General features: G+C 42.1%; 2 protein-coding genes across 3 annotated transcripts; both read right to left on the bottom strand.

Moving 5' to 3' along the window:
• Positions 1 to 132: 132 nt before the first annotated feature.
• LOC106633538 (uncharacterized protein C15orf39 homolog) lies at positions 133 to 4,700 on the bottom strand. Its single transcript, XM_014338578.2, has 4 exons — positions 4,248 to 4,700; positions 2,520 to 2,586; positions 1,472 to 1,846; positions 133 to 834 (listed from the first exon to the last, which is right to left on the bottom strand). The coding sequence occupies exons 2-4, from the start codon at positions 2,569 to 2,571 to the stop codon at positions 617 to 619; spliced, it is 645 nt and encodes a 214-aa protein (XP_014194064.1). The 5' UTR covers positions 2,572 to 2,586; positions 4,248 to 4,700; the 3' UTR covers positions 133 to 616.
• Positions 4,701 to 7,000: 2,300 nt separating this feature from the next.
• wdr6 (WD repeat domain 6) lies at positions 7,001 to 13,599 on the bottom strand. 2 transcript variants are annotated; one of them, XM_005937861.3, is made up of 7 exons: positions 13,473 to 13,599; positions 13,050 to 13,201; positions 12,651 to 12,785; positions 9,566 to 12,305; positions 9,288 to 9,365; positions 8,412 to 8,528; positions 7,001 to 8,183 (listed from the first exon to the last, which is right to left on the bottom strand). In XM_005937861.3, the coding sequence occupies exons 2-7, from the start codon at positions 13,117 to 13,119 to the stop codon at positions 7,223 to 7,225; spliced, it is 4,101 nt and encodes a 1,366-aa protein (XP_005937923.1). In that variant the 5' UTR covers positions 13,120 to 13,201; positions 13,473 to 13,599; the 3' UTR covers positions 7,001 to 7,222. The 2 variants fall into 2 exon arrangements, with proteins under 2 accessions (XP_005937923.1, XP_005937924.1); XM_005937862.3 differs by lacking the exon at positions 13,473 to 13,599 and adding an exon at positions 13,273 to 13,458.
• Positions 13,600 to 13,643: the final 44 nt, after the last annotated feature.

The raw sequence follows: 13,643 nt of genomic DNA, 5'->3' as shown, positions 1-13,643 counted from the left end.
CGTGTGTGTGTTTGTGTGTTTGTGTGTGTGTGTGTGTGTGTGTGTGTGTGTGTGAGAGAGAGAGAGAAGAGAGAGAGAGAGAGAGAGAGAGAGAGAGAGAGAGAGGGAGAGAGAGAGAACAGGGTGAGAAAGGTAGGCAGGGATAAGGTTATAGAGTAAACGAGAATCTACAGGAGGTCTATCTGTATGAAACAGAAGCCATTAAAACAGAGAAAGCTGATAAAACAGAGCAACTAGAGTGATAGTAAAGTTGTTTTTATTTCATAAATATACACACACATAACACAATACACAATACACACAACAGGAACGTAAGTAAATCGCTGTGGAGCTGAAAACCAGAGGAATGAACTCACACCCTTAGAAACTAATTTTTTTTAAATAAATTTCAAAACATCAAACAAATAAAATCCAGCTCTCGAAAAGCAATGAACACAGATTGAATAGAATAACATGCAGTCTTGTTGTCTTATCCTATTGTGCCAAAAAAAAAAAAAAAAAAATCCCTCACCCATCACTCTTACTTTGAAAATAAAATATCACATTTTACTAATACAATAATATACTCAAGAAAGGCAGATTTGAACTATCAGTAGGAACACGCAGCTCTGCGTCTTCAGTAGTGTATCTGTTTCAAAAGCAATAAGAGGTTTTTGACACGCTCGGCACGCCAGCGAGGAGACTGGTGCAGCGGCAGCTCGAAGAAGGAGAAAGTGAAGCTCCGAGAGAAACTGAGGTCAGTGACGGGGTGAAGCGGTGGGAGACGGGGGGCACGAGGAAGCCGACACTGAGGCAACACCCTCCGCCTCAGCTGCAAATCTTTAGCTGCTCCACCTGTGCAAAAAGATGTTCTGGTTAGGGCAGGGACAGTATTAAAACACAGACAGTTAAAGGACAATATTAAATATAGAATATTACATATTTTATATCACAATAATATCAACAGGAGATACATGTTAAATGAGTCAGATTAACTGATAACTGATGCCTCTGTTCCTCTTCTTACAATGTAACTCAAAGCTAGGCTAACATGATTTTTAGCTGCATTCACTCTATTTATGTGCTTTGTATAATGTAACATGACAAAGTATTTTTATAAGACACACAATGTAGCACTAAAGTTATCATAGTTAATAACAAGGAAACATAATACTTAATAATAATTAATGGGTTACATGTGATAACACTGGGTGTGTTCCATTTTGCATTAATAATTAATCATGAGAAACATTTTTTAAAATAATCTGTCTGCTGCCAACTTTTTCTTTGTATCGTAAAGCATAATTACAGTATATTAAAGTGTGTGAGTGATCTTATTTGAATTCTTTTTAAATTTTACAGGCTCCGTTAAATTAACTATCAGCTATTAGGTATCAACCACTACCGAGTGTTCCTGCAGGGACCTTATGACTTTAAGTAATATTGTCATCTGGTTTTGTTTGGTAATGGCTGTCCCTTTTTGTAGTCATACCTGCGCTGTTTTGCGTGACTGCCACAGGTGGAGATGGAATTTGAGAGTTAAAACTTGAGCCTGAACTGTCTTTGTCTTCTTCTTGTCTCCTGCCATGATATGGGGTAGCTGACGGTATTTGCTCGGGAACAGGAGAGGCTGGGGGTGGAGGTGGAGAGGGTCGTGGAGTAAGTATTTTGGGAATTGAGTCAAAGCAGGACTCAGATAGAGCCAGCCCTCCCCAAGGAGTCATGGTGGCGTCTGAGAGGAGGATGGAGGAGGGTCCTGGATGAGGGTGAGTGTCAGAGGAGAAAGAAGTCTTCTGCTGTCTGTTACGCTTTCTGCGACTGGACTGGTGGGGGTGCCAGAGACCTGGAGAGGAGTGGGTTGGCTTGGCTGTAAACAAAAGCAGTGGAGATGGTAAGAGAAACTTTTGCTTTGTCAATAAACTCTAATTGGAACTAATGCACTAACAAGAACTGATTTGATTTCCCTAATATAATTTTTCCGTAACTTTCATTTTTTGATGAAGTCTATCCCCATGCTTATCGCTGACGTCGCCTTGATTTGTTGGAAAAAGTATGAAAAGTCTAATCTTGAAAACGTATTTCTTAAATGCTGAAATCCTCATTGTCCAATACTTCAAACGTCATGACATAAAAATGGAAAGTGCTAAATAAAAAAAGGTGAGCAAGTGAACATTTTCACAGTGCAGGTTAAAGAGTCCCAGTAGCAAAATCCTCATTCAATCAATCAATCTTTTTTTCTATAGCACAACAAAGTGCATTTGTTGACCACTGTCAGAATATTGTCATGTGGTGAGATAAAGACATGTCTATAAAGAGGTGACACAATTTCAGTTGGGTTTATGTTACATGAAAACTTCTGCTTGTATGATTTCATAACTTGTATCATTTTGTTTGTGGAGACCTTGCACTGTCAAAAGGGCAACTCTGCCACAGAAATAACCACATTGCACAAAATAAAACACTCATTAATTATAATAGCTGTGAGTTAGATCACTTTATCTAACTCTTCAGTAATATAGCCCTTGAATCTCATTGATTACCTGTTGATTTAGTCCCAGATGAACCAATGGAAGGCAGGCGGTCAGGTAACATTACCAGTCCAGGAGCCTGAGAGCAAATATACATTTTCTTTAATCTTTGTAGCTGTAGCGATCACACTAAGTCTATCTGCAAGGCAGTCCACTTTTAGAGAAAGAAACAGTTGCTGGATGGAATTCCCTTCATACCATACTTTTGGATTTGGGTTAAGACAAAAGATAAATATTGTTAAGACTAATAGACATGTTAACACCAAAGCAAAGCTCTCCTCCCAGCCCTCATTTCTTTATATTTGTAAGTGAATTAAGAAGGATTTGCAGTGATTTGTTGAAATGTGCAAACATAAATGTAAATACACACTACAAGGCAAAAACAGTTTGTACGATTCGAATAAGGATGAAAGTCAATATTTTGTAAGACCACCTTTATTCTTCAGTACAGTCTCTCTTAGGCTTTATTCTAATTTATTTAAACAGTCTCCAGGTACACGTGGCCAGGCTTTTTTGAAGGACATTCAAAGCTCTTCTTTGGACGTTGGCTGCTTTTTGTTCCGTTCTCTGTCAAGATGATCCCACACTGCTTCAGTAATGTTGAAGTCTAACATGATGGAAGCTCTACCAGGTTTTACAGATGGCTGTAGAGACTCACTGTTGTTCATGTTAAAGATGATTTGAACCAAAACTTTCAAATTGAGATTCATTCCTAAGGCCTGTTGTGACTGATTTTAAGTCCAATTCTTGTGTAATTTGACATATATCAGCCTTTTCTCCCTGTTTCCCTTCTTATGAATGGCTTCTTGACAGCCACCCTTCACTGAGACCCTGCACTGGCCCTTCAGTGAACAGTGGATCAACTGAAGGGCATACTGTTTTTCTGTTGAAGCTTTTTTTTTCCCCCCTTAGGCCCGTCATTACTTCTGTCGTCCTTCACTTGTCCAATTCCTTTAAATGAAGGTAAAAGCACCGGATCACAAAAACAGTTTTCTTCAAGATGCTTAAAGAGCCCAGAGTATTTGAGAGAAAAGCCCAAGAATCAAATGACTCCCTAAAAGCAAGCACTTTGTAACTGTGAGAAGGAAAAACAGGCAAAGTTTAACGACATCTTGCAGTGATATATAAATAGATGGGAAATAAAAAGAAGTGAGAAAAGAAGAAATGGTCAGTGCATCACGTGAAGTGCTGTGCAAGTCCTGTAGCAATCTGAGCCTATAGGATCATAATTCAGGAGTGGTTCAGGGTCACCTGCCCTAACTATAAGCTCTTTTTTAGTTTATAGTTAGGGCAGGTGAGCTGTATATAAGCTGTAGTGTCTGGTTTAAGATTAAGGCAGACAGTTTAATTTATATCCAACACACACACACACACACACACACACACACACACACACACACACACACACACACACACACACACGTGTCATCTTTGACTAAAGAAATGTGAAAAATGATGTGCTTCTGTCACAGGCTGCTAGTAACAAAGTGCCTAAAGACAGAACAAATTTACAAGAATGGGTTGGCTGGCTTGGAAGGAAAAAATATAAAGTAATCATTACTTTTGCGTGGTACTGTACACTATAATATTTATAGATAATATTTGAGTATTACCCATTAAAGTTGAGGAACAAAAAGGGAAAACAAATAAACAAACAAAACATCACAACAATACAAACAACTATAAGTAATGGATCAACATCAGAAACAGTGATGAAAAGCCAGGAGAGAGAGAGTGTACCTCTCTGATAGATGTACAATGCTCCTCCTTCTCCAGACGCCGACACAGGGTCAGTGGGTCAGAAGACTCAGGGGCAATTTCCCAGCTCACATTTCCCCACACCAGTCTGTGAAGATCTCTGAAACTGGATTTTTATCAATTATTTCCACTCTCTTGCTTGAAAACCACAGGCGAAAAACTAAACAAACAAAAGCTTTTCATAAAGTGTAAAATTTCTTAAAATTTTAATAGTTTTTTCTTTTTTTACCCCTGTATTATCCTACAATCCTGCCTCTCTCGCTCCTCAAACAACAAAAACTAGCAGCAAGAAGCCCCCCACCACCTTCACCATGCAAGCACTCATGCGCTCACTCACCCTAGCCCCTCATCTTTTCTTCCTTCCTAACTGACAGTTGTGGTCACAAAGAGAGCTATGGGAAATGGTGCAAGAAGCTGTCTTCCCCGTTCTCTTTCAGGTCCCTCTTCTTCAACACCCTCCCTCTCTTTTACTCACCGTTTCCTCCTTCCTCTCTCTTCCTTCTTCTTTCATTGTGAGTGGCAGGCAGTGAGATGGGAGGTCAACAGAAAGCAATATGAGACAAGACGAAATATTAAAATATTCATGGACACCTGCAGTCGGCCCCTCCATGTGCCCCAACCTGCACACAGCCGTCCAAGTGCGTACACATCCAGATATGTGCACACACTGGAATCTAATTTAGCTAATGTCAGTAATCCCAGCGTTTAGACCATGTGTCAAGTAACCAGTAATCATCACAGAGTCCTGTTTCCATTACTTCTGAGGACATTACATGGACTTGCCATAATTTATTGGAAGTCTAATAATAAACCAGGAATTCACCTTTAAATGTAGTAATCTAATACTAATATTCAGAGGACTTGTTTTTCACCCTCCCCCTGTCCCCACATGTGACTGACTTTATAATGTCCCCACAGCATGAGGAATACAAGCAAACACACACACACACACACAGTGCAGGTGGGCACTTCATCTGTGTTCGTAGTTAAATTCCAAGCAGGTGACAGTGAATCAACACACATTTAAGCACACACTCTTTTGTACTTTTTGACATTTAACATGCCTGAGGTGAATATTCTCTTTGGCATCTTCCACAGCTACATTTGCATGCCAGGGACACTCTCTCTCACACACACACACACACACACACACACACACACACACACACACACACACACACACACACACACACACACACACAGTCGCATATCAACGTGCCACTTAAGCATCTCATCTCAAAGCACTACATTTGCATTTTATAAACAAATACGCAAATATACACAGTATAGGCAGGAGTGGTTATATAAATCCTCGCTTTCAGCCAATAACACACAGCATACTGACACTATGAACTGACTCAAACTACAATTACTTTTTTTAAACCCTCGTGGTTGCTGCGTGACAAAGTGGGAGCCTCTGCTGCAGATTAGTCAGGTCTCAGAGGAGATTCCTGAGACTTCTAATCTCAAATAATTTGTCCTGTGACAATTATTTTGACAGTTTGCATTTTTATGTCTAGCTTTAAGCCCATCACAATGTTAGACAGACACATTTTGGGAACATAAACCAATCTGAATTTAAGTACCTTGCTTGAGGACAAATCTTGGGAATAGGTGAGGTGATAGCCTAGATTTACACTGCACATTTCTGTTTTGAGGTTTTTACTGTGTGGAGAAATGAACTCCCAAGACTCTTCATCTAAAAACAAAAAGGCCTTTATTTCCTGGCTGGATGAGATGCACCATACTGTATTAAAAATAACTCCAGTCACTTCAGCCATCTTTGTGCAGCTTGGTACTATTCCCTAAAGTAGGCCACAGATGCCACAAACACATCAGAGATGGTTTTTAATGTTCTCTGTGCCGTGAATGCTTTCAGTGTTTTCTTAAAGGAAACACCAGAAAAGAAATAGCTGCTCGCATCTACGAAATTAATAAATGGTTTGCTTTTTAAATTATCTGAAATCAGTTAAGACAAATTAAAGAACATTTTTAATCCTTCATTTAATTACACTGGGAAGATAGCTGGACTGGCCATCGGCGGTGGGCCAATGGTGATTTTTCGTTTTTATGGGGCGACGTTTTTTTTTTGTAACGGTATAAACAATGAAAGGTGGTGGATTGGCCAATTGGTCATGATCGACTCTGGGGCAGGACCAATTACAGCTGATGAGGTCGAACTTTAAAGTTTCGTATTTAGGTGTAAAGAAACGCGAATTGTCCCCAACTTCAGCAAAAATTAAAAAAAAAAAAAAGCAAAAAGACACAAAGCTGGAGTTAATCTGTCTTTACGCTGCAGCTGCCTCTTCTTCTCTCATTCTCTCTCCCTCCATCTCCTGTTGCTACTTCAATCATGAAACTGATCAATGATCAGCTGATCGGCTTTGCTGTCCTAAGTCCCGTCTCGTTTGTTTATCGTCGCGCTAAACAACAGCAGCACGTTTAAGCTTGTGTTAAGCATGTTGTTATAATTTATTTAATATTACTTTCTAGTATCAACTGACGTTTGCTGGAGCCACAGCCGTAAGGTGCTGGTCAACACACAGTTTCCCTTTCACCAGATATCCCAACCGATATCTAGTGAGAGGGAAACATGAAGATGAAACCAGGAGATGTCCTTACTGAACCATCAGAGCTGAACAGGTGATGGAGAAACAGGTTTACCTTTTAGGTGACATGAATGAGTAGAAGGGAAGTTATCAACTGTTTCTGAGAGACAAATAACACCAGGATCCTTTTCTACGTAGCTGACTGGGAATAAATGTTTTTATCATTTTCATGCAACAAAAAATAAAGAAACAAAAACTAGAGAATAAATACTTTAAACAATTACCAGAGACATACATTTACATCAAAGTATACAGCTGCAATTAAGACAGGTAATTGAGAAATAATTAAAAAAAATATGTCCTTTTGTGAAGTTTTTATAAAAGTATCTTTAATCTTTTTATTCAGAATCATTTTTCTTGGAGAGTCACTTTAATTCGCTCGTCCAGCTTTCCCTTTTCTCCATTTTTCTCTGCATCCATCTCCGGATTCTTGACTCGTAGTAGCTGGAAGCCCTGACCGCAGACGAGCGCCCATCGCTCCCATCGCTCCCTCAAACCTGTCTCAGGCTTTACTGCACTCGCAGGCTTACCTACGCAGTCATTCTCTGGTTGATTTCTTGGACTTGTGCCCGTCTCTTCTTTCTCACCAGTAGTCTTACTAACTGGGTCACCTGTCTCGCTCTCTACCTCAACAGGTTCTTTACTGCTTTTCTCATCAGCTGTTTCTTTATCCCTCTTGAGCCTCCCAGCATTCTCCTGCTCAGACTCAAATCCTATCTTCACTTTCTGATTTCCTTCCTCACTTTCCCAGACTGCGAGCCCTGCAGCATCAGCAACGTGGGAGCACAGTGCCCCATAGTGGCTGATACTGTTACTGCAGACCTTCCAAAGGCAAACCCTCTGATCTGAGGAAGTGGAGACCAAGAGGTCTGGTCTCAGGACCTTCAGCGCTGTTAGAGGGGCAGCATGGGCCAGTGATATGTGGCACTGGGAGTGGAGATGAATCTGAAGCCTGTCTGGACACTGGAGCTGCTTTTGTAGGAGAGGCTGAGACTCAGAAATCTGAGAAAACCCTACTTGGCTCCCAATTTTCCCACCTTCTGAGTGCTGCACCCCGATTGTGGACACAGTCAGCTGTCCATCATCTCCTCCGCTAGCAACAGTTACCAGGCAACTACCCTGTTGTTGTCCCATTTTTTCTGCCCAAACAGCCAATGAGTTAATCCCACTCTGGTGGGCGGGAACATCGAGGCAGGGGACTGGTGATGTTGCAGCACAGCTCGAATTATCCGTTGATGAGGACAAAGAGTCGGTCAAATTCCACACTGCGATTTTCCCATCAGTCGCAGCGCTGAACAGCAGCTTATACCTGCAAGAGAGACACAGTTATAGATATAAAACTAAGTGTTAAAAAAAGAACTACTTTCTCCATGCTTTCCTAAATACTGTACATCTGTAGTATTAATACGCCAGCTGCTTTTAAAAATATATATTTCACTTTAAGTCTAAAAAGATTAAACAGCAAAAGCAGTGGTCTGGTTCTGTAAAGCATGACATAACAACCCAGGAAAAAAAGATGAGCAATCACAGTCATAACCTGTTGCCTTTGTCATCCTCCAGGCTGCAGGTGGCGACACTGAGTACACAGCGTTGATGGTAGAATGTTTCCCACAGCAAATCGATTTGACCTTTCGCTTCATTGACAGAGAACAGTCTGGAAAAAACAGTAATGGATGTGAGGAAACAGTGAGAAGAGTATTAAGGGAGAACATTAGACACTATAGCAGCACACAGGGTTCATGTACATGATTAACAAAACAGTTCCTTTAATTTTCCACCCGACTTTTAATGACCATATTTGCTTTTAATTATCTGAATATACATGAAAAATAAAATAAAAAATCTATGCTAAAACTTACCACAGTATAACTTGACTAAATTCAATACCAGGCTATATGAGAATACAAAATAAACATGCGAGTAAGATGTTTACAGAATAATATGTTAAACTCCAAAAACTCCATTGTTCAGCCCAAATAAACAAGTGTCAGGGAGGAAGAGATTTTGGACTATAACTAGGTAAAAATTCATAATGCTGGTTATTATACTGATGTTCTGACCACATAAGATCTTGCAGGATCAATGCATATTTCCTTACACATATGTTAACGTCTGTGACTGCATGGTACACATGTTGGCAAAATTGAGCAAAAATACTTGAAAATACAAAACTGATGATTGCAGCTCATTATTGCCACAATACACAGTCGGACACACATAAATGAAATGTAAAGCCTTTGATTCTGTTACATTCATCATTATGGTTATTATAATCACCAGTACCATCACCCCAGTACTGAATATAATACTTTTTGAGAGCATCAACTCAATGCGAAGACACTCTGATTTTCTCTTTTCTGCAGCTTCAATGAAAATTCCAGCTGTGTGAACCCTTGCTGTGATGAATACCAACCTGACAGCCCCGTCACTGCAGGACAGAGCCACGAGGACACGGTTTACTTCTTCATCCACCACTGTCGCAGACATGTACCTGAAAACACACAGACGAGAGCTGTAATCAGAGGTGCATTTTTTAAAATGCAAAAAACAAAAACACTGAAGTTATATTCAGCTAAAAAAAACAACAACAACAAAAACAGCAGATTGTCTTTGTGAGGAAGAGAAAATATATGCAGAGAACAAATAACAGGAGGTCAGAGGCTATCTAAACACTAGCTTTAAAAAACTTGCCTCGTTTCCGGGTCCATTTTCACCATCTTGTGTCTGTTGCGCCTCCTCTCCCACTCTTTGTCCAAACGGTGACTGGCTACCTGGATCACCTGACAGGAAGGAGCCAGTCTCTGCCCGTCCCAAACAATTAACAGCCGGTAAACTTGGATTTGAGCCCGCCCACCGGCTGACACGAGCAGAGCAGAGAGAGGCTTTGACTGGCTTTCACTCCCCCCCTCTGGGCGAACAATCGCAGTCACCGTGCGGATGCTCGAGATGTGGTCGGTAATAACTGAAAGAACTTTAATATTGCCAGAAAAGGGATGTACCGCCAGGACACTCAGGCTAGTGTCCTCTCCACCTGTCACTACTAACTCCCAGTGGTTTGCCTGATTCCCGTTCCCAAAGTCTGTTATCCTCCCCAGTCTGCATACACACCCAATTCCTCTTCCATGGACTCCATCTTTCAGTCCTGTTCCTCCAGCCCTTCCTGTCTTTCCATCCCAACCCATTGCTTCTCCGGGGGGCTGTGAAGCCAGGACTGCCCCCTGCTTGATAAACACCAAAGCTCCATATCCGAGCCAAATTCCTTTGTGGGATGGCCACAGACTCCAAGAGCGGTGCCCCCCACCACAAGGCACTGCTAACAGTCTCTCCTGCCTCACTGGATCCCAAACAACAAAATGGACTGCATGAAAGCCGACAATTACAAATCTGGCTTCTCTGCCTTCCTTCTCTACTTCTCTGAAGCGCTCTTCTTCTGCCTCCTCCCCTTTAACCTCCACCTGTTCGGTCAACTGGTGTTCTTTGTTATACAGCTCTTCACATTCCTCGGTGACCTCTTCCTCCTCAACTTCTTTTTCAGGTTCGAGAATTAAAATCCTCTCCAGCCACTCCATTCCTTTGCAGGCACGCTGGACCCTGAGAACCTCCAGCTGAAGCCTTTCTTCATTCATTTCACTTGTTTCCGCAGCGTTATCTTCTCTACTTTCTTCAAGATTCTTTGGTGACGATGGACGCACTCTGAAAACTCTAACACAGCCGTCCCTGCCAGTGCTATAGAACAAGCCTTGGTACTCATACACTGAGGTTACACCTTGTTTCCCGTGCACCCCAAACAGACAGCTCAGAGGATGCAGCAAAAGGTCATGCACCTCTTTGCTTCCTTCATTCTCCATCTTGCCTTTCCCCTCTCCCTCAGGCCCACCTTCCTCATCGTCACCTTGTTTACCATCTGTCAGTAATTCTTCATTTGTTTCCTCACCATCTCCTTTTCTTTGCTTTGAGTTTTCTCTTTCCTGAAACAGAAGCAGGGATCCTCTCCTGTCTCCACACACCCAAAGCACCTCCCTTGACCTGCGCTGGAGGCGCACTGCAGCTGTAAGCCAGCGCTTAGCGCAAGAGGGGAGGAGGAAAGAAGGTAGAGCAGTGATGCTGAGAGCTAAAGAACAGGTTTCATTGAATTTTGTCTCTACACACCAGCGATAGACACGCCCTTCAGCACCTGAAGCTAACAAATACGCACGCCCTTTTTCCTTCTGCCAAATAAGACTATGGATCTTCCCTGATCCACATGTAAGCAGAATTCCAGACTGAGGATGAGACATGGGAAAGATCTGTAAGCACCCACTGAGGTTTCCCACAGCACACAAATCAACTTTGGTTGTCGACTCCTTCACAGTGATAGTTATTGTTTCCATCACACAGTAGGACTGAAACTCTGGAGTCCCATTCCACACTACTTCCCACTTCCCAACACTATATTGGTAAACTATTCCTTTGTCAGTGCAAACTACAGGCTTACACTGACTCCAGCTTGTACTGCCATCCTCTTCTCCTGCTAAGCAAACAACTTTAGGCAGGCCTTGACCAGGAAATTTCAGGTCGGTCAGTTTCTCTGTCACTGTCTCCTCCTCTAGACACTCCTTCTTCTCATTGCCCTCCACTCTCCACAACCTTACCCCTCCATCCGCCCCTCCTGTAGCCACCCAGCTCGCATCCTTTCCCTCACTGACTGCCAGTGCACGAACACCCCCTGCTCGGTGTCCCTTCAACGTGCGAACCACCTTCCCGCTTCCAGCCCAGTCCCAGACTAAACAGGTGCCATCTTCCCCAGCGCTGAAGATATTCCCTAATGAGAGACGGACTGAGAACACCCTGGCCTGATGTCCATATAGGATCCTTAAACAAACTGGGTTCAAGTCCCCACATTTACCTTCAGGCCCACCTAAAGTGCCAACACCCCACACCCGTACACTGCGGTCATCAGAGGCTGAAGCTAAATATCCTTTCTCCTGGAGGTAAGAGATGCTGAAGATGACCCCAGTGTGGCCCAGTAGACGCCTTTCAATTGGAGCTTTGTTTTCAGGATTGTCACTTCTGTCTCCTCCTCCGGGTTTCCAGAGAACCAGCTGATTGAACACAGTCCCTCCAACTATGACAGTATCCACCCAGGATTCATGAACCAGAAGGAGAGCAGAGTACAGCAAACACCCCTCCAGACAGGAACGCTGCACCACGGCATTTCCTTTTGTGACATCCAAGAGAAGAGCACTATTATGAGCAAGAGCCACACACAGCAGTGGCTGTTTGCCTCCAGAGAGCCAGCGGACATCCAGAGCCCAGTCCTGTAGCTCCATGAGGGGACCCAGGACCTCCAGGCGAAGATGCTCCCCATCCTCCACACGGAAGCTTACAAGCCTCACAGCTTTGCCTCCAAATACTGCAAGGTCGCAGACATTTGGCTCTGTAGTGCTCAGTGCTGGTGAATAAGAGCAAAAAAATTTATGTATATTAAAATTTAAAAAAATTAGAGCAAAAATAGCTGGAGGCTTTACGTGAATAAAGACTTTTAATACGCAATAAATAATTGTCTAATAAAGATAATATGTATACTGTATATCCTCAATTTAATCTAACACCTGCAAGCATACCTTTAACTGCTTATACTTTAACTTTTGTCATAGCTGAGAACCCATTCTTGGTTCCAGACTTGCCTTTCTTTCACTTTCGTATTGCTCTGTAAATAATTTTCTCGACATATTAACATATAGTAAAAACAATCAAACAAAACAAGAAACAGCTCATACTAACAGCTTATACTAACCGGCACTCCGTGGTGGCTCAGCTTCCCACCTTCTAGGTCTTATTCCATGAATCCGGTAATGATGGAGAATGCTCAATGAGGCACAGGCTTTAGGGCGAGGCTTGAGTCTGTACACCGACAAGACCGGACCCTCACCTGCCACGAAAGAAAAGTTGTGTGTGTTTGTATTGTGCAATAATGTACAAAATTTGGAACTCTAAAGTTCAAGCTAACCATTACAGCAACCAGAGTTACAAAGAGAATGTGGCACAGATACAAAATGAAGAAGTTCTGAATAAGTTAAAGTTTAACAATAAAGAACTTGTAACAAAAATGCAGTTAATATAGGAGCACTGTGGAAAAACACAGCAGAGCATCACAAGAATTACTACTTGCTTATCTTATATGTTGAACACTAACCTTTAATTAGAAACGCATCCTGAAGGAACTCCAAAGCTGTAACTGGAGCAACCAGGGCCACCGTCTCCATCACTTAAAGATTAACTGCGGTCAACAAAGGCACATGACGGGGATACGGTGCAATACAGACAGATGACCCGCTTTGGCGACCCCTAAAGAGAGCAGCCGAAAAATTAAGACCATTATGAAGGGAAGATATGCAGTTTTAACTTACAAATCGTACTTGTAAAGCATGCTGAGACTCCGGGTAGTGCAGTCTGCTCTTGTATTTACTAAAGTCTAATGCTGAGTGAAGATTACCCTTATGATTAGCAAAACAAGCTAACAGGAGGAGTTCTTCTTGTCTTATTTGGAAAGGAATAAGATATCGAACGGCAGAAAACTTTAACAGGTAAACAATAATATTTCGACGTGCCTACTTACACACGCTCCCAATGCAGGAAACTGTTCAGAAACGTTATAAGATCATTATTAACGTCCACCAAAAGGCAGTCTGGTACCCATGTGTTTCTGTACAGTCGTTCTTGCCGGGTTTCAACCAATCAAGCTGGACTACCGGCTTTCTCAACGCTGATTGGCTAGTAGGAGTTTAAT

This window comes from Haplochromis burtoni, unplaced genomic scaffold (genome assembly GCF_018398535.1).
Source record: "Haplochromis burtoni strain Fernald_Lab_line unplaced genomic scaffold, NCSU_Asbu1 Contig_60, whole genome shotgun sequence".
Classification (NCBI taxonomy): Eukaryota; Metazoa; Chordata; class Actinopteri; order Cichliformes; family Cichlidae; genus Haplochromis; species Haplochromis burtoni.
The sequence above is the reverse complement of the archived record's forward strand: the minus strand, read 5'-3'. Positions and strand labels throughout refer to the sequence as shown.